The sequence below is a fragment of the Pseudocercospora fijiensis genome (genome assembly GCF_000340215.1).
Source record: "Pseudocercospora fijiensis CIRAD86 unplaced genomic scaffold MYCFIscaffold_6, whole genome shotgun sequence".
Lineage (NCBI taxonomy): Eukaryota > Fungi > Ascomycota > Dothideomycetes > Mycosphaerellales > Mycosphaerellaceae > Pseudocercospora > Pseudocercospora fijiensis.
Window position 1 is genome coordinate 3311117 of NW_006921537.1, and position 21451 is coordinate 3332567.

A 21451-nucleotide genomic window follows, 5' to 3' on the forward strand; every position below is an offset into this window, starting at 1 on the left:
ACGTCGGCTCGTCCCACAATATCTACTTCGTCTACAAGGACAAAGATCTCTTCTGCAAGGATGCTGCCGTCAAGTACGGCCTTGATTGCGACTGGATGGTGTATTCGCCCTGGAGAACCATATCCTGCTGGACCCATGATTGCGACGCTTGGGGCAATCTCTGGATGCCACGAATCAAGCGGAAATTCGAAATCGTCGACCCAGCGGCAGAAATCAAGGACAGCTTGTCAACCTACACCGACTTTGCCGACTGGTTGAAGGAAGCTGCGCTGATGGCCGAATTAGACATGTTTCCCGCATTCCTTCCGGACGCGATCGATGCTGCATCAGTAATTGTCTTCACAGTCGAAGCTGCATTGGAGGCCATACAGAACGTCGCAGACCTCGGAGAAGATGCACAGGAGCAGGAGAAGAAGGAGATGATGTTCCTCTTCATTTCGTCCATCTTGATCGTGTTGCCTGGTGTCGGCAGCCTGGCCAGAACGGCAGCGATCGGTCGCCTTGCTGCATATGCTGCAGCAGGTGGCAATCTAGCGCTGATCATCTACGAGGTTGTCGAGAATCCTGACAGTGCTGCCATGGCAGTCATCGGCATCCTGTTGGGAGGCTTGTCTCTGCGCGATTCTTTGGCCTGGCAATCAGCTGGCCGAGCGTCTCGCTCCATCAGCCAGACAGAGATGGCGAAGCTTGGAGATGGGGTTGCCAGTAAGATAGAGACGATGCGACAGATTCGAAATGGGTGCAGATTCTGAGCTGCATCCAGGACTATTGGGACTGGCTCACGTGGAATGGCCAGGAGACTGAATCTCGAAACGTCGAGTAGATTTGGAGTCATACAGACATACAAATACATGAAGTGACCTCGTGAAAACCAAACTCCTTGCTGCTACTTTCAGCTGAATGCCGTCGAAATGGGTGTCCAACGCCAAGCCATTCGGGGAGGATGCAGTGTCATCCCACGTTGGCATATGCAAACCGGCCGTAACTTCGTTCACATGCAGCTGAGCAGCCTCGCCTCTCTGCAAAATGCCTCTTCTTCAAAAACATCACCGCGACCAAAACGCAACAAGATCATCAAAATCCCTCTCTTCCAACTCAGCCACACACTTCTGATTCTCCGGTCGTAACTTATTATACATATCCGCCGCAGTCTTAAGCAAAGCCTTCTTCTCCTCCGGATTGCCCTCCTTGCCTTTATGCAAAGCACTCAGCCAAGTCGTCCGGGCAATCTCATGCTGAAAAGATCCCACATCGAGATTCCAGCTTCGAAGTGCTTGATTAATGAGATTTGTGATAGTCCCGATCACGCATGCAATGCTGCGCGACTTTGTGGCGTAGGTCGGCGGTGCGGTGATGCGTTTGGCCGAGAGTGTCGATATATTGTTTGAGTGCGCGTCGATGATAGATTTTACTCTCGCCGATCCTGTCTTGATCGTACCGGACGTTTCCTAAAACGTGGTAAAAGCGACCGGTTCGGAAGGACTCTTTGTCTTCGCGGCCAAATGCTTCTTCGCGGTCGAGGAGGCCTTTTTCTAGTAATCGAGAAGCTGCTTCGTGATCGCCTGTTAGCCGAAGCTTTTTTCAAGAGCGAGGAGGCCTCTTCCACTGGGAAGAAATCAAGTCGAATGGACAAAACATCGTCACTGCTGCAAGGTAGGCTTGCTGCAAATTCTTGATCCTGCGTGGTTATCAGAATGGCACCGCTGCCAAAAACTGGGTTGAATTCGTCGAGGTCACTGGGATTTTCAACGCCATCGAACACGAGAAGCCAGTGTGCTTTCAACTCATTCTTCACGCCGTTGACTGGTCGTTTCTTTGGTTCAGTGAGCCAAGCCTGGGTGAATTATACGTCAGCAACCTCTTGTGCTTCCTTGATTCGTATTTATCCAGAGGCGAGAACAAGCATTAGGAGCTGGGCACCCTACCTTAGCGATTTCACGGCTGGTATGTGGGTCATTGGCCTGCTTTTCCTCTTCAAGACGAAGCTGCACGGCAATGCGGCCAAAAGTCTGCCGCATCTTGGCCACGTTATCAGCCTGTACAACAGCCGTTCTGTGCCTCCCAAGCAAATGATGCTTCAGCTTCGAGAGAGTCGTGCACGGTCGCAGAGAAGCCTTCGGCCGTTAACGGAGCAGTGAGGGGTGCCCAGACGAGTGAATGGGAAGCAAGTGCTCATTCGTCAGGCTGGAGAAAACTGCAAAGACAAGCTTGCTTGGTCTCTTCGACGGCGTGGGTGCATGGGACAGGGCAGGTACTGATAGTGCGGTGCCTACCCAAAGCTTAAGCTAGAGATCTTTACGAATTAGGTTTAAAAGCTTAAGGACCGCGGCCTAGTTCTACTAAATAAGATCGGTAAGCTTACTAATAAGTACCTTATCGTCGACGATCTCGAGTATATATTCGATAGTTAGTCTAATAGCTAGTAGTAAGCGGAGTAGATCCTTAACCCTCTAAAGGAGTACAAAGTCTCTATTTAGATACTATACCTCCTATACGGCGATTAGAAGGCTAAGAGCGACTATATATTAACCGACCTAGGCTACTCTTACGTTATTAATAGTACTAAGGTCGAGGGCTATAAGAACTTAATAGTCTCGTAGGTTGCTAAAGTATATCGTAACCTAACGGCTCTCCTAGGCTTAAACTCCTTCGTACTATTCGCTTTCCCTATAGCTATTTAGTCGAAGGTCTTAGTTATATCTCCGATACCTTAGTCGGTAGGATTTCTTAGTTAAGGCATATTATTTAGAACGAAGTTAAATAAGTTCTCTAGTAGTCTAGTTTATAGAGGAAGAACTTAAGGAATACCTAACCGATTAGGAGAAAGCTATAAAGGAGAAGGCTACTAACCTCCTCGTTAATTAAGCCCTCTATAAGGACTAGTATTTCGGTACTAATAGCTTTAATACCTATAGAGGAGTCCTTTAGAACCGACCGGCGGATAAGATTATCGCTAGTAAGTATTACGGTATATTAAAGTAATAATAAGTCGGTATAGTAGATTAAGCGATGTTTTTATATATTAATAGTACCTAGGAATAATACTACCCTAGGGGTATTATTACGGAGTTTCTAAAAATAGCCTTAGCTAAGAGCGCTAAAGTAATAAATAATATATAACTATTTGTTTGTTTTAAGCGTTTAATATAAAACGTGTCTAGTTAGATACGAAGAAAGGGAGGGATATTACTATATTTAAGTTAGCTAGTAACCGGCCCTATACCCTTAGGCTAGGTACTAAGCCTATAAAAGAGGCCTCCTTCTATAGAGTAGACAGATTATTTACCTCGTATAGTATACTATTTACGTTATACTTCTATAGTGCCTATATTATAGGGCTCTAGTTACTAGCCTAAACGATAAGTTTACTATCCTATCTTACTAAGTATAGCTGCCTATATTGCTATAGGTTATACTACCTTCGGAGACTTATTCTACGACGACTAAGATAGCATTAAATACGTCCTTACTACTAACCTCTTAGCGGTAGGAAGACCTATAATAAAATTAAGGGTAAGCTTAGCGAATAGCTTGTTTAGAATAGGAACTTAGGAAGTAAAGATAGCTCGCTAAATAGCAGGTATCGTAGTGCTTTAATCCTCTAGCAAATAGTATATATATTTATATATTCCTTTATATCCCGCTTACTATTTAGCTAGTAGTATATACGTAATAGTAGCTCGTACGATCTCTCTATACTATAGTAACTAGCAAGCTTACTATTATAGTATTACTTAAGAATCTCCTATCTAATCGATTGCTTAGCGGCTATATATAAGCGGCCCTTATAGCGTAGGTAACTAGCACTATCGACTAACTAGTTATTCTTACTCTTACTAGATTAAGTCTCTCGTCTACTTATAAGCCGAGTAAGGCGGATAATAGTAAAGGCGTCCCTCTACTAAGTACGTAGTAGCTTACTTATAAAGGCTTAACCGTTACCCTATATAAGGTCGCTTAATAGTACTCTCGCTATCTTACGTAGCACGTACTATATATATCTATTAGTACTAGCAGCCGGATTAACTATATTAGTACTATCGTCGCTATTACTATAAATAGCGACGTTAATTATAGGATCCCTATAGTCTATATTAGCGTATTTGTTCTTTACCGTAACGCGCACTATTAATATAGTAGGAATACCTTTGTATTATATACTATCGCGGTATCTAGAGGGCCGCTTATCCTACTACTATATAGCAATATCTATAGCAATCTTATATTATAGGGTAGGAAATAATAAATTAATAGACTAGGTTCCGCTATCGTAATTAGGTCGTCTTAATAGACTATTAGTAGGGTTGCTTACGCCTAGCCGAAATAGAATATCGAAATCGAACCTAGCGAGGTAGACGGCCTATCTAGCCTATCGACCTATAACCCTAGTAACCTTAGTAATCCTACGAAGGTTATTATAGTCCGTATAGACCTAGATAGTATGCTATATACCGTTAAGACAGTGCCGCTAATGCTTAAAGGCTTCTACGATTACTAATAGCTCTTACTCGTATTATAGTTACTCGCGATAGATCGTTAGGTAACTTCTTATTACGTATAAGCCGAGGCTTCTTTAGAGAGGCTAACATAAGCGGGAGGCTAAGACAGAATAATTAGTATAAAGGTAATTCTAATTAGTAAGTAGGTAACATAAGTTAAACGCCTCGAGCTATAAGGGTATCCCGGCGTTCCTAAATACAAAGGAGACATCTTATCTATAGTCGTAAGCGACGTAAGCGACGCTATCGCTCTCGACCGCTCCTATCGCTTCTAGTAAGATAGAGCGACAGCTTAGCTCGCTAGTCTTAGCGTCGCTCTAAGATTATATAAGGACTCTAACTAATTAGATCTGTAATACTATCCCCCTCCTTAAGCGGAATAGTCCCTTATTCTAGAACTTTCTAATTCCTAACTTCTTTATTATACTAAAGTTATCGAAGGACTTGTATTCTCGCTAGCGTAAGGAAAATATCGTAAATAATATCCTCGCCGACTGTTTCGAAATGCCGATCTGCTACTTTTATTACGAATAGGCCGGTAAACCCTAGAAGGTCGATCTTCGTTCTAGTCGCTACTCCGAGTACGCCCTATATAGCTAGTCCTATAATATATAAGTTACTTATATAGAGTATAAGAAAATCCGGAAGGCGCGCCTAAAGATAGCTAAAGATCTTAAGGCGGCCGAAGAGGAGGAGGACCTCCTTACGCGGAGGCTCTTCGAGTATCGCGTAAAGGTCCGTCGCTTACGTAAGTCGCTACGTATAAAGGAAGATCGGGAGGCATAAGCTCTTAAGGTAGAGGAAGCCTCTATCTAATAGGCGGAGGAGCTCGAAAGAGAGCTAGGTTCTTTACCTATAGAGCCGATACTATTCTCGTTGCCTACTAACGAGCCGTTTCCCCTAGATAGCCGGTTATAGATGTCTCCTTATAACTAGAGTCGTCTAGATAGGATATCCTAGCCTGTCTCTAAAATCCCTAGTAGGAGTACCGAGAATCTAGTATCCTAAAGGTATATATTCTAAGTATTTCTTGTCTATTTTATATTCTAGCTAGTTAGTCTAGACTATCTAGTAGTATAATTCTTAGCTATAAAAGACATAGTTGCTAGGTACGCTATTAGAGTCCCCGCTCCTCGAGCTATACTACCCTAGGTATCGAGAACTCTAAGGCGCTATAATCGATAGGGTCTAAGAGGTCGTAGGTTCAATTCCTATACTAGCTATTTCTTTTTGTCTAGTTTTAGTATTTTTTAATTATCTACTAACAGTTCTATAGGTTTCCTTTTAGTTCCTAAGTGTTTTCTAAATATAGGTATCCTTTCTACTTAATAAGGTATTTCTAACCTTACTAGTCTAGGATTTTCTCGACTTTAAACTCGTTTTCTTCCTTAGGTTAAAAGTGAAATGTTTCTTAATACGGTGTTTCGGCGTCTGTAGGTTCTAGTATAGAGATATAGAACACTAGGTAGATTTTTGCGTCGTCCGGTAGTTTAAGTTAGTAATTAACTAGTCCTTTAGGCTTATTAATTAAAAATAGCCCGACTTTAACGTAGTCTAGTTTCTTAGTCGATCTCCGGGTTCTTAGATTCTTCGTTAGGAGGTAGACCTTATCCCCCTTTTTTAGCTAAGGTACTATTTTTCGTTTAGTATTATACGGTCCCGTAATCTTTTCTTAAGACTCGGCAATTGCCTTCTATAATTGTTTATATACCTACTTTAAGTCTTCTAAAGCGACTATCGCCTTATCCGTATATAGATACTATAAATACTATTCCCCGAACAGCTATAGATATTTCCTAAAATGTTTCTTTCGTAGTCTTAGATTGTTAATTGTTTAGTGCAAGTTGTACTATAGGCAATAGCGATGCCTAATTGTTTTATACGTAGTTAAAGTAGTATCGTAAGTATACCTCTAAGGCCTAATTCTTAATTTCCGTTTAGCCGTCTATCTATAAGTAGTATGCCGTTAATAGCTTGTGCTTAATTCTAAGTGTCGCTATAAGCGTCTTCTAGTAGTTTAACGTAAAGAGCTTGTTTCTATCCGTAATATAGGTCTTTAGAAATCTATAGTATCGTATAAGTCTATCTAGTACGAGGTATCTAAGTTGCTCTACCGTACTTGCTTCGTTAGTAGGAATAAAGTGTATACATTTCGTAAGCCTATCGACTATAACAAGTATTATATCGTAGCTATGTCCTATAACTAGATCCTTAGACTTTAGTAGTTTCGTAATAAAGTCTATTATAACTTCGTCCTATAGTTTATCTAGTAGCGTCCTAAATTAGATATATCTATACTTAGCGTATCTATTAGCCTTATTATACTAACATTGTAGATATTTCTTAATATATTCTAGAACTCGTTGTCGCATATATAGGAATCTGTTAGGACTAAAGAGGTTATACGTGATTGGTATATAACTAGGCTCGAGTAAAGCTAGGGTCTTAATGCCTTAGGCAGGGCTTAGCGCTTGGCGTTAGGCTAACTAGCCTGCCTTCCTCCCTCTCCTCTTAGATCTCTATCGAATACTACTCGTACCTACTACTACCCTATCTACCTGCTAATATACCCTTCTTATATAGTATTCGATTACCCTTTAAGGGCAGTAGCTAGATAGTTCTTATTTTAAGCTTTTAGCGGTATAGCTACGAACAAGACTAATCTAACTATATTGCGCCCGAAGAACGGGACCTATACGTACTATTCTATCGAAACAACCGTACTAATCATTAAGCAAGGCCTTCTATACGGCCTACTACACTAAGTCAATCGTACTAGACTAATATCTACTAATTCCGCTATATCCGTATCTTAGGGGCTAATAATACATTATTAGTATTACCCCCTACTATAATAGCCGGCTTATTACGAAACAACAACCGTGCTGCCGCTAGCAGCGCTAGCAACGACAATGCTAGTAGTACAGTACCTACTAAAGTGCCTACTAAAGCACCTACTAAAGTGCCTCCTACTAAAGAGCCTGCTACTAGGCCTACCGAAGAACCTGTAATTCTAGGTAACGACCTAGAGTTGCCTGTTAACGACATTCTTAACAATATTGTTAATCGACGATATAGCTAACTAGCCTTTAGCCCTTAACTATTAGGGAGACTTTAAGAAGCCACTTAAAATAGGCTTACTGCCCTACGTTAAGAACAATAGCTAAAGGATAATCTCCTCGAGCTCCGTCGCCTTTAGGAAGCCCTAATAACTAAACTAATAGCGGGACCTTCTTTACTACCTATCTAAAAGAAGGACGCTAAACTTAAGGACTATACCGTATTTAACGGATCTAGTCGAAAGCAGTACAACGACTATATTCGTAACTATAAACTTAACTAGCGCAACGCACTAAGAGCGCTACTAGACGACTATTCCTTAGTCGTATACGCTATGCAGTACATTAATAGCGACCTAAAGCGTATATAGGATAACTATTTCGACTCCCTCGACGACTAGACCGCTATTTAGTAGCAGACCTATAAAACTATTATGCTAGATACCCTTAGAAACCCTATACTAAGGCAACAACATGCTTAGGACCTGTATCTTCGAGCTAAACAGAAGACTGATTAATCGGCTCGCTTATTTGAGGCCTATTTAAAGACCCTCGAGGATAACCTTCTGCCTAAGACTAATTCTATATAGATCTCGGAAATACGCCTAAAACTTAGATAGGAGCTTATCCTCGAATTAGACCGTCGCCGTGTATTCGAACAAGCCAATCTAACACGCATTTAATTCATAGTCGAAGTAGAAACAGCCGAACGAGCTATTTAGCTCTAATAACGACTAGAATTAAGGATCCGACTAACTAGTACTAACCGTAGCAACCGTAGTAGCCGCGGAGGAAACCAAGGTTCCTACTATAACAACAATGCTAACAATAGGAACAGTAACGACCGTAGAAGAGGCCGTAGCCGGCGGCTATATAGAGGAGGCCGCGATAGGGGCCGTAGAAGGGGCTCGTATCCCTATAATACTAACCGCTCGGCTAACAATAGCAACAATAGCTCCGGTAGCCTACTAACCGGATTGAAGTGCTTCAATTGTAATAGTACTAGCTATCTACTAGGCTAATGCGACAAACCTAAGGACTAGGCCCGAATTAACCGTGCTTTAGCTAAGTATAGGAAACATCTTTTAGCCGCTAATGCTACCCTAGTCGGCTCTTTTAATTAGTCGAAAAAAGAGTAAGCGCCGCACTAACTATTAGCCTTGTGCGGCGTAAGACTATCGACATTGTACTAGCTATAATACGCTCCTACCTTATATAGGATACGAAGGGCACTAGCTATTAAACTAAGGTTATGCTAGATCTAGGAAATTCAGTTAGTGCCCTTATTAGCCATCGCCTAGCTAAGCAATTAGACCTTCGACAACTGCCGAGGACTAACCTACTAACCCTTGCTTGGTTTAATAACGCTCGGCACTTAACCTATAGGGCCTACTATGTTCCTATAGCTCTAAAGGACGACCTCGGAAATAAGCGCCTACTAGACTTTACTGCCTACGTAGTAGATATAGACAGCCTCCTATCCGATATTGTTATTAGTAACCCTGTTCTTAAGTACTACGCTATAGCTATAGACCTAGGCCTCTAGAAGTAGCGATTTAGAATCGCTAGGAAAGAGGACATTAAACACATTAATATTAGCGAGTGTCCTAACGATATTAGGGTCCTATTTATTAGTAACCTAATACCTGCCTTAGCTAATCCGACTGCCGACCTGCTTAGTAGTAATAACGACGAACCTGTGCCCCCTAATAATCCTAATTAGCTTGCTCGTATACTAGAGCCTATCCGAGAGACCTATATTAATATGTTTGAACACTACCTAGCACCGACATTGCCTATATTCAAGGAGACGGATTATAAGATTAATATTATAGAGGGTAAGGAGGTTCCTTTTAGCCCCCTCTATAACCTTAGTAAACGAGAGCTTGCTATATTGCGTAAGTACCTAGAAGAAAACCTAGCTAATAGTCGAATTCGGTATAGCAACAGCCCTGCTAGTGTACCTATCCTATTCGTACTAAAGAAGGATAGTAGCCTACGCCTATATATCGACTATCGTAGGCTTAATGCTGTTACTATTAAAGACCGCTATCTACTCCCCCTTATTAATAAGACCCTCGATCGCCTTTCTAGGGCTTACTACTATACTATACTAGACATTAAGGATGCGTACTATCGTATCTGTATTCGCAAGGGCGACGAATAGAAGACGGCCTTCCGTACTCGCTATAGCTATTTTAAGTACTTAGTTATGCTATTTGGGCTAGCTAATGCCCCTGCTACATTCTAGTCCTATATTAATCGGGCCCTATTAGGCCTATTAGATCACCTCTATATAGTTTACCTAGATAACATCCTAGTTTACATACATTCACCTAATATTGTAGAACACTAGGCCGTAGTACGCAAGGTCCTCGACCGCCTACGAGCCTATAGACTGTATTGCAAACCTTCTAAATGCACCTTTACTACTAAAGAGGTATTATTCCTTAGCTTCCTCGTATTAACTAAGGGTATTAAGGCTAACCCTAATCGGATTAAAACTATTACTAAATAGCCTATTCCTACTTCAATTAAGGAACTATAGTCGTTCCTCGGCTTCGCTAATTTCTATCGTCGCTTTATTAAGAGCTATTTACGGTATGTAATGCCCCTAACTAAGCTTACTAAAACTAAGGCTAACCTAACTAGAGAGTTCAAATAGACTAATAGAGTACAAGCCGCTTTTAACGGCCTAAAGCAACGCTTTACTAATGTCCCCTTATTGTACTATTTCGTACTAAGCAAGCAGATCCGAATTGAGACTAATGCTTTACAGTTCGCTATATCGGCTATTATATTACAGCAATCAGATAATGACTATTACTAGCACCCGATTGCCTTCTTTTTACGAAAGATAATCGATATAGAACGTCGATATAAGACCTACGAGCAAGAGCTCTTAGTAATCGTAGAAGCCTTTAAGCATTAGCGCTACTATCTTAATAGTGCTTAGTACACAATTCGGGTCTATACAGACTATAACAACCTCTATAGCATTACTAAGATTACTAGGGTTATAGGTCGATAGGCTAGATAGGCCGTCTACCTCGCCGGGTTTGATTTTAATATATTATACCGGCTAGGCGTAAGTAACCCTACCGATAGCCTATCGAGGCGACCTAATTACGATAGCGAGACCTAATACATTAATTCTTTGTTTCTAACCCTATAGCATAAGATTACTATAGCCCGTATTATTAATAAGCAAGCGTAGGATAAGCGGACTTCCGGACCCCGCGGCGGCAACAAATACTATAGCGGAGTTGTCGTTCTTCTAGTGCGCGTTAGAAAGGACGTAGATCGCTCGAGCTATAATAACTCGATTAAAGACATTGCTATCTATAGTAATAGCCTATATAGCGATAGTACTATAGAAGAGGTTGCAGTAGTTCCGGCTGCTAGTACTATTAGATGCATATAATACGTACCTCGTTCGATAGCACGGGTGCTATTAAATAACCTTGCAAATAGGGATAGTTAATCGTTTATAGATAAGCTATTGCATACTTAGCAGAGGGACGCCTTTGCTATCGAGCGCATTAATAAGCTTGTAAGTAGGCGGGCGACTCGATCTAGTAAGAGTAACAATAATTAGTCGATCGACGACAAAAGTTACTTAAAGTTCAAGGGCAGATACTATATCCCCGCTAAACAATCGATTAGACAAGAGCTTTTAAAGAGGCACTATAATAGTAAACTCGCTAGTTACTATAGTATAGAGAGGTCGTACGAGTTACTATCGCGCATATACTACTAGCTAAATAATAAGCGGTATATAAAGGAGTATATATAGACCTATATAGTATACTAGCGAGTTAAAGCACCGAAGCACTTACCGTTCGGCGAGTTGTCTTCGCTCCCTATTCTAAAGAAGCCATTTGCTAAGCTAATAATAGACTTTATTATAGGCCTTCCGCCTGCTAAGCGTAAGGGTAGTAAGGACGTATATAATGCTATCCTTGTTGTAGTAGATCGATTTACTAAAGGCGCTCGATACATCCCGGCGCGCAAGGATTAGACTACTATTAATATAGTAGAGGCGCTATAGACTAACATCTTCTATACCTATTAGGGAACCCCTAAGGGGATAGTTTCCGATAGGGGCTCGACATTCATATCGCACTACTAGAGCGAAATATGCCTATAGCTAAGACTAAAGCATCGGCTATTAACAGCCTTCTATCTATAGACTAACGGTTAAACAGAGAGGCAGAATGCTACCCTGTAGCAGTACCTACGCAGTTACATTAACGAGAATCCTAAGGATTAGGTTAATCTCCTATAGCCTGCAGAATTCGTATACAATAATAGTGTATACTTATCAACTAAGGTTTTACTATATATAGCTATAATAGGTCAAAACGCCGCGTTACTACAAGATCTATTTACCTCGCTCGAGGCCGAGCGTAAAGAAAGGGAAGCGCGTTAAGTACTAGAGACACTAGCGGCAATAGAACGTATCTAGAAGATACGAGAAATCTATGCTAAGATAGCTAAGAAGTTAACAAAGGCTTAAGAATACTAAAAGGCCTACTACGACAAGCGTTATATACTAATAACCTTTAAATAAGGCGATATAGTTATACTTAGCACTAAGAACCTCCGCATCCGCAAACACCTATCGCCTAATAGTAAAACAAGGCCTAAGCTCGCACTAAGATACATTAGCCTATTTCGCATCCGAGAACCGAAGGGCAATAGCTAGGCCTACTAGTTATAGCTTCTACCTTATTATACTATCTATAACACCTTCTATATCTCCCTCCTTAAACCGTACTACTAGCGCGAAGGCGATAAAGCGCCTGCTAAGTTAGAAGAAGTCTTAGCTAATAGCGAAGAACTATAGTCTATAGAACGTATCCTAAACTATCGGACTAGGTAAGGCAAGAAGGAGTACCTCCTAAGATAGTAAGGCTATTTACCTAAATAGGACTCGTAGGAAGCTAAAGACTCTTTTGAAGATATAACTAAGTTGTTAGATAAGTATTAGACCAATATAAAGGCTAAGAAGAAGGCTAAGGGCTATAATGTCGCCTAAGAACAATGCTACCCCTAGGGTGCTATTAGCTAACTAATTAGAAGCAAGCAATTGTTAGCAACGAAGGATAACAAGACTACACTGCTATAGCGAACGCGCACCGGGTATTAACAAGCGCGCTATAACGCGTTAACTAATCGCATGCTCTTTTAAGGGCTCTACCTCTTTACTAATGCGCCCTATAGGGCCTTCCCCTAGCATTAGGTCCCCCTTTTATTCCTTTATCCTATCGAGGATAATAGTGTCGCGCTACGAGCTAGCAGTGTGCCGGCGGCCGGCGCAGCTATACTAGTAACAGTGTTACGGAGTATATTACTATTTAAGAAAGGAAGGACATAGCTATATTAGTAACGGTATTGCTAAGTTATTATTAGTCGAAGAAGGAAATCGAAAGTAAGGTAAAGTTAGCGCTAAGACGACTAGCGCCGCTATTGTTAACATTACTTACTGTTGTCGCTACGCCTATAGACACAACCTTACCTGTGCTGCGAGCCTAAGGCACTTTTAATCAAAACTTTAATTAAAAGCTTTAAGCCTATTAAAGGTTTAATCAAAACTTTGAGGCCAAGTTAAAACTTTGACTAAGTTAAAAGATTAAGCGACTAATAGACTAACTAAGGGCAAAAACTATAGAGCTAAGCTAGCCGGGGTCGATCTTACGGACAATAGGTTACTCCTCGATCTTTCTAACCCTTTAAGCGAGGCGAACCTTAACTACTGTACTTATAATAGCCTTTACCTATAGAAACTAGACGAGCTGTGTTTTTTCTAAAAAGTAAATAATAGCCCTCGTAATAATAAGAACAAACCCTCGGAAGCGGACAACCCTCGAAAGCGGATATTACTAGGTCTTTTAAGAGTAGACGCAAAGAACTCGGTACGACATTACTTAGAACGGAGGCAGTGCTGTAATACCTCGTACGTCTACCTGTTATAGTAGGGAAGACGCGCTCGTATTATAATTAGTCGAAGGACTTCAATTCTTATAGATATATATTACTTTATAGTTTATTATATATAGAGATAGCGTAGTTAGAGTTGTATATTGTATTGTTTAGAGGTGAGGTTTGATATAGTTATATAATTAGGTAGTTAAGTGTTTAATTTAGCGCGGACTAAGAAGGTTGCTAGACCTGCTAAGTTAGTAGCGATAGAGGTTAAGAATAGAATATAGACCGGCTACGAGGGCGCGGCCTTTAGAAGGGAAGCGTGTATTAGGACTAAAGAGGTTACACGTAATTAGCATATAACTAGGCTCGAGTAAAGCTAGGGTCTTAATGCCTTAGGTAGGGCTTAGCGCTTAGCGTTAGGCTAACTAGCCTGCCTTCCTCCCTCTCCTCTTAGATCTCTATCGAATACTACTCGTACCTACTACTACCCTATCTACCTGCTAATATACCCTTCTTACAGAATCCGAAACTTCGCTTAACTAGTTCTATTGTTTTTAAAACTCTAGGGTATCTATTTTCTAGTCCGTCGTAGTATTGTCGTATATACTCTATAACTCGTTCCTTAGGTACTTAGTATTTCCTATATTCGATTAGGAACTGTTCTTCTATATCCTAAAGAACTCGTATAGTATAGTTAAATTCCTTTGTATTACTACTAAGGCTTCCGTCTTAATTTGCCTTTAATATCTGTTGCTATACTAGTTCGTAACCCTCTATATAGTCGCTACGGCGGCTTAGTACGTCGGCTCGTCCGTTCTCGCGTCCTAGGGTATAGCGGATCTCGAACTTATACTATCCTAGTAGCTCCGACTAGCGGGCCTGTCTTTAGGTTAGTACTTTAGTCGTAGTAAAGTAAGTTAGATTCTTATAATTAGAAAGAATCGTAAGACTTAGTACTCCTTCCGCGTATACTCGCTAGTATTATAGTAATACAACTATTGCAAGTAGCTCCTTATTATAGATGTCGTAGTTCTATTCCGCGGGTAATATCTTTCTCGAGTAATAGGCTACCGGGTATCGTTTCCTATTATGCTCTTATATAAGATATGCTCCTATAGCTCTATCTAACGTATCTGTCTCTATCTAGACCGCCTTATTTCTATCGAATAATCGTAGCGTTAGTATAGAAGCGTATTGCTCCTTTAGTTGCTTAAACGCTTTATCTTCCTTCGTACTCTAGTTCTATTTCTTGTCTTTCTTTATAAGCTCCGTAAGGGGTGCCGCTATCTTAGAGTAGCCCTCGATGAATTTCCTATTATAGTTAGCTAATCCTAGGAATAATTGTACGTCCTTAACGTATATTAGCGTTAGCTATTCCTATATTAACTTGGTTTTTTCTAGATCGATCCTAATTCCTATAGTACTAATAATAAATCCTAGGAACTTAACTTCCTTCTTATAGAATTCGCATTTCTTAGATACAGTCTTAAATCCTACTTAAGTAAATCGTTTAAAGACGTCCTACACTATTCGTATATAGTCCGCGAGAGCTCCCTTAGTATAGACTAAGATGTCGTCTATATATACGATAACGTATATATCTAGGAGGTCTCGGAGGACTTCGTTTACAAGGTCTTAATATAACGCTAGGGCATTCGTAAGTCCTATAGGCATAACTAAGAATTCGTAAAGCCTATATCTTATTCGGAATGCTGTTATCTACTCGTATCTAGCTGCTATACGTATTACGTAAAACGTATCGCATAGGTTAATCTTCGTATACTAGTCTAATCTAGTTAATCGGTCTTGTATTTCTTCGATATTCGGTAATAGGTACCGATTCTTAATTGTAATATCGTTAAGTCGTCTAAAATCGACTACTAGCCGTCCTTCGTCTAATCCGGCTTTCGGAACGAATATTACTAGTAAGGCTACCGAGGATATCGACTTCCGTATCTAGCCTTTTTCTAGTTTCTCTTTTAGCTACTTGTTTAGGGTTTTAAGCTCTTTCTTAGACATTGTATATAAGGGTCCCTATAGAGGCTCTTTCCTAGGCTGTAAGTATATCTTATAATCCTATAGTTAGTATTTAGGTAAGGCCGCCTTGCCTCTCTCCTCTTTAAAGAGTCGCCTCTACTTACTATACTCTTTAGGAATGTCTAGGTCCGAGATTCTAGTTTTATTCTTCGATAGCGTATAACTTCTATCCTTCCCGTAATTATTGTTATAACCCTCCTAACCTAACGGTAGTATTAATCCGGGTTGAATACGGTTCTCCGTAATTCCTATCGACGTAAACGTCTTACGAGTCGCCCTACGTTTATTAATCTTATCTGTCTACGAACGCTACCGCTATATAGGTTAAATGCCGATTATATAGTCGTATTCCTTAAATATAAGTACTCCTCTTCTCTAATCTACGACTAGGTTATACTTTCTTAACTAAGGTATGCCTAGTACAATATTATAACTAGCTATGTTAGTAATATCTAAGACAATTTCCTCGTAGTGCTATTAGATAGCTAGTAGTAACGGTATCGTCTCTCGTTCTATACTAGGTAGCGGTAACCTATCTACTACTATAAGTTTATACGCTCCTTCTCTTCTACTTCGGGTTACGATCCCTCGGCTTTTAACGAATAATTCGGAGGCAAAGTTCCCGCTCGCTCCGGAATCTATTAATACACTCGTCGGGTACCCGCTAACGATAACTTTTATACGGAAGACTGCTGTTAATACTTAAGCGCTTTCGGTATTAAGGAACTCTCTTAGAACGCTCTAATCTAGAGAGTTAGTCCGTTTCCCGACTAGTTATTAGCCTAACGTCGCTCTAACTAGCTACGGATCCGTAGTCCTACCGTTCGTGCTTCTTTAGTATATAACTTTTCTTCGAGGGTATCGTTATATATATCTCGTCCTTGCGCTACTATAGCCTTTCGGTATTGCTAATTTAGTCGCTAGACCGCCTAACGTATATCTTAAGTAATAATCGTCCTCTCGTCGGGTAGGACGTATCCGTAAGGCGTAATTATACTTCCTATCGGTACTCGCTCCGTAATAAAGTTATAGTACGTATAGTCTATAGGTATCTAGGGGTAATTCTAGAATTTTGCCTATAAGCTTATCTAGAAATAATTAAATTAGATAGGATTAACCCTCCGTTGTCCGTTAACTTTTAGAAACATTTCCTCGTATTTGCGTACTAGATATAAGGCGATTGTTCGCGCTACTATAGGTATATCTATCGTAAACGTAAGGATCGTATCGTCGTTAATCCCGAATTCGTCTTTACTTTCTTTATTCGTAGTTTCTTCCTCGGTATCTAGACTTTCCTCTAAATCTTCTTACTATTCCTCCTCTTACTAAGGGGACTCCGGTACTTCTAGGATAGCTCCTAACTCCTCCCCGGGGAGGGAATAAAGCTTCCGGATCTCGGTTTTCTTCGTCGTCGGTATCTAAGCAAGATTTATTAATCGTTTCTTCTTCTACCTAGGATTTCGTATCTTCTCGTACGAGTCGCCTATTCTAAGGGAAAAATCCTATATCTTTCTTAGTAGAATAGAAAATTTAGTATCGGTCGTCGTAATAGAATCTCTAGTAAAGGGTTCTATATACAAGTTCTTATCGTCGTACTATTATATAGATTTGTCGTAGCTCTTTCTTTACGACCTCTACGTAGGTCCTTAGCGTACTATTAATAGAGTATAGCCCTACTACTATTTAGTAGCCTCCTCTACCCGAGTCCTTTCGTTATATTATATTAAACTGTTTGCGTCGCACTATATTCTTGCCGCGATAGTTCCGTACTATATAGCCTTCCTTGCTATACGTATAGTAAGTTAATCTTCTTACTTTCTTAGGCGAACTCTTACCCTTTCTTCCTTTAAATACTCGACCCTTCTAGGTAGCGTCTAGCTCTATTAGTTACGCGCTATAGTAGTTATTCCTCTTAGGTTTGTCGTAGGTACTATAGTTTCGTCTATTGTCGTATCTAGGAGTATAACTAGCTTTTCTAGAAGTCTTAGAATCGTAGCGTCGTTCTAAAGCTCGTTTATAGAGCCTATCGTCGAGATCGATCGTAACCTTAACTAATGTTCCTATATTATCTATTTTTCTACGGTCGCACGTAAGCTCGTTCTTAACGTTATCCTTAAGACCTCGCCGATATATTATTATAAGAGCTTCGTCGTCCTAATCCGTAAGTTAGGCGTATTCCTAAAATTTAGCAGCGTAATCGGTATATAACCCCTTCTAAGTTAAGTGTTAGATAACCCTAACTACGGTAGCAACCTCGTTAGAAGATCTAAAGACCTTCTTTATCGTATGCTTAAGATATTCGTAGCTTGCGAAGATTCTATTCGAATTATCGGTCCTATTGCTATCTAGATAGGTCCTAAGAAATAGTTTAACCTAATGCTAAGCCCTACCTCGTATAAACGTTATTGCGAAGACTAGCTTTAAGTTGTCTTAAACCTAGTTAAACATAAAATATATATCTATCTAGTTAACCTAGGTATCGAACTTGTCTCGGTTACTATAATAAAAGTCTAGCTTTCCGATCTTAAGGGAATCGTTTCCGGTATAGGTTCCTAGTGTACTACTAATACTAGAGGTAGTACGTCGAGTACTGCCTATCTCGCTAGGGGCGGGAGTTCCCCTTCCGACTTGTAATAAGGCACTTATCCTAAGGGCGTTTAAAGTGTTACGGTTACTCGCGATAAATCGTTAGGTAACTTCTTATTACGTACAAGCCGAGGCTTCTTTAGAGAGGCTAATATAAGCGGGAGGCTAAGATAGAATGATTAGTACAAAGGTAATTCTAATTAGTAAGTAGGTAATATAAGTTAAACGCCTCGAGCTATAAGGGTATCCCGGCGTTCCTAAATATAAAGGAGACATCTTGTCTATAGTTATAAGCGACGTAAGCGACGCTGTCGCTCTCGACCGCTCCTATCGCTCCTAGTAAGATAGAGCGACAGCTTAGCTCGCTAGTCTTAGCGTCGCTCTAAGATTATATAAGGACTCTAACTAATTAGATCCGTAACAACTCGTACGTCTCGTACCGGCGTTCTATATTAGTTATCTTCCTCGAAAAGAAGGCAATTAGGTACTAGTAGCTATCGTTGCTACTACTCTATTATAATAGGATAGCGGATATAGTATACTATAAAGCGTTAGTCTCAATTTTTAATAGCTTAATTAGGTTAAAATAGTATAGTAGGGGAGTAGTAGTAAACCGCTCCTTTAAGCCGTTAATAGCGGCTTATACTTTGTTACTCTACCTAAGCTCCCTAGAAGGATTGTTCCTAGTTTTAGTAAGCTTAGTTAGCGGTACTATATAGCGTAAATAGCCCTTAATAAATCGTCGGTAGAAGTTAGTAAAACTAAGGAACGGTTAGAGTCCCTTTACCGTTATTAGTATAGGCTATTTAGTAATAGTCTTTATACGGTTACGATTAGCCTTAACGCCTTTAATAGAAACTAAGAAGCCTAAGAAGGGTACCTCCTTAGTAGCAAAGGTATATTTAGAAGGTTTGCAATATAGGCTATAGGCTCGTAAGCGATCGAGGACCTTCCTAATAGTAGCCTAATAGTTAGTAATATTAGGCGAATAAGTATAGATTCGTATATTATTAAGATAGACAATATATAGGTAGTCTAGTAGGCTAGATAAAGCCCTAGTAATATAGGATTAGAATATCGTAGGGGCATTAGCTAGCCTAAAAGACATTACTAAGTATTTAAAATAGCTATAACGGGTACGGAGAATAGTCTTCTACTATTCGTTATCCTTACGGATACGGATACGATAGTATATATCCTTTAAATCTAGCGTAGTATAGAAATAGGTACCTAATAGACGATCTAATGTCTTATTAATAAGCGGGAGTAGATAGTAGTCTTTAATAGTAATAGTATTTAGCCTACGATAATATAGGTATAGGCTACTATCCTTTTTTAGAATAAATAGGATTAGTATACTAGTAGGACTGTTGCTATACCTTATCCGCCTATTAGTAAGGTTCTCGTCTAGGTATCTATAAAGAATAGCTAGCTCTCTTTTACTAAGGTTATATAGTAGGCTAAAGGGAACCTCTTTGCCTTCTATTACTTTAATCCTATAATCTATCTCTTTTAATAGTAGAAGTATAGCGGCTAGATAGTACTTAAATATATTAATATAGGTTTCTTAGATCGGTAGGGGAATACGCTCGAGTTAGTTAGGCTTAATACCGTTAGGTAGTTCCTCTTCTTCGAGAAGGTCGGTAGTTAGGTCGGTAGCTATAAGATTGCTAATAAATAGGACCCTAGTATTATTAGGGCATTTACTAGGGTCGATATAGTTAATATCTTCCTTTCTAGCTATCCTAAAGCGCTATTATTAGCTACCGAGGTCTATTTTTATAGTATAGTACTTAAGTATAGGATTACTAAGCACGATAGCTCCGTAGTAGAGGTTGTCTATATCGATAGTATAGGTAGTAAAGTCTAAAAGCCTCTCGTTACTAATATTATCCTTTAAGACTATATATATATAGCATATACTATAGGTCTCCTATCTAGCCTTATTAAACTAAGCAAGGTTTAGCATATTAGCTCGGTATAATAGCTTTAGATCTAGGTACTTAGTAGTATAGTAGTTAATAAGGGCACTAACTAAATTTCCCGAATCTAGTATAACCTTAGTCTTATAATTGCTATTATAAGTATTATAGATAAGGTAGTCTTATATAATTGCTAGCTATATATTAATAGTCTTACGCCGCACTAGCCTACTAGGCTAATAGTTAGTATAGCGCTTATTCTTTTTTCAAGCGGTTAGGAAGGCTTACTACTATAGGGGACCGGGGTAGTATTCGCTAACGTAAGCTTTCTTCTATAGTCGGTAGTAGTACGTTTAATTCGAGCCTAGTCCTTTAGCTTATCGTATATACTAAGCAAGTAGGTAGTACTATTACAATTAAAGCACTTAAAGCTAGTTAGTAGAGCGCTACTACTATCGCTAGCTATAGGCCGCTTAGTTTATTAGTAGGGGTATCTACCTCTTCCGCGGCCTCTACTACGCTAGGTATTTAAGTTGCCTCCTCGATATAGCCTAGGTCGGTAGTTACTATAGCCTCGCTATTGCTAGGGGTCGTAATTATTTATTATTATTATTATTATCTCTACCCTAGTAGCTACCTCTTTCGCGGCTACTACGGTTATTATTACTATTAGGCCCGATCTTCGATTCTACTATTATTCTAGTCGTTTCTAGGCCTATATAGCCTATTCGGCTAGGTTAATCTCGACTATAAATTCGAGGCGACTATAGTATTGTTTAAATATATAGTAGCGGTCTAATTTAAGGGTAAGCTCCTATCTAAATTTAGGTCGTACTTCTATAATCTATACTAAATTAGGTTTAGGTAGTAGGTCGTCCTTAATAGCCCTTAGTCGGGTTTAGAAGGCTCGAGCCGTTTTATCGGATCTCTATTTAGACTTTAGTATAGAGGAATTGTTCTTACTAAGCGTACTTAGTATAGTGTCTTTATAGGTTTACTAGTCGATCTTAGATAGGTCTTCTAGGGAATTAAAGTAATTATCCTAGGCTCTCTAAGTCTTAGAGTCGCTATCGATATATTATATAGTATAGACGACTAAGGCATATTTAGTAAATAGCGCTTTTAGTATATTACGCTAGTTAAGCTTATAGTTACGGATATAGTTATTATACTACTTCCTACTAGAGTTATTAAATATAGTATAGTCCTTAAGTTTAGTATCTCTCCTTAGAACTAGTTTCTCTACTATACTAGTAGGAGTACTAAGTTTAGCTATAAGGCGTTAGATAGCCGCGAAGTTATTACGGACTTCCTTCTCTTATATAATAGCCTAGAGTTTACCGCGTAAACAGGTCCTTAGGCCCCTAAGGTTAGGTAGTCTAATATTAGATAGCTATCTCGTTAGCCTATAATATAG

At 39.8% G+C, this 21451-nt stretch overlaps 2 protein-coding genes across 2 annotated transcripts; one reads left to right on the plus strand and one right to left on the minus strand.

The window, feature by feature from the left end:
- Positions 1-831: 831 nt before the first annotated feature.
- MYCFIDRAFT_176595 (uncharacterized protein) lies at positions 832-1906 on the minus strand (the record flags this gene model as incomplete). The annotated part of the gene is made up of 7 exons (XM_007930341.1): positions 832-861; positions 891-1017; positions 1051-1273; positions 1308-1575; positions 1607-1834; positions 1859-1870; positions 1901-1906. The coding sequence occupies 7 exons, from the start codon at positions 1904-1906 to the stop codon at positions 832-834; spliced, it is 894 nt and encodes a 297-aa protein (XP_007928532.1).
- A 40-nt stretch (positions 1907-1946) lies between these two features.
- MYCFIDRAFT_176596 (uncharacterized protein) lies at positions 1947-13172 on the plus strand (the record flags this gene model as incomplete). The annotated part of the gene is made up of 5 exons (XM_007930342.1): positions 1947-2101; positions 2150-2215; positions 2247-2265; positions 10323-10336; positions 13163-13172. The coding sequence occupies 5 exons, from the start codon at positions 1947-1949 to the stop codon at positions 13170-13172; spliced, it is 264 nt and encodes an 87-aa protein (XP_007928533.1).
- Between the last annotated feature and the right edge of the window lie 8279 nt (positions 13173-21451).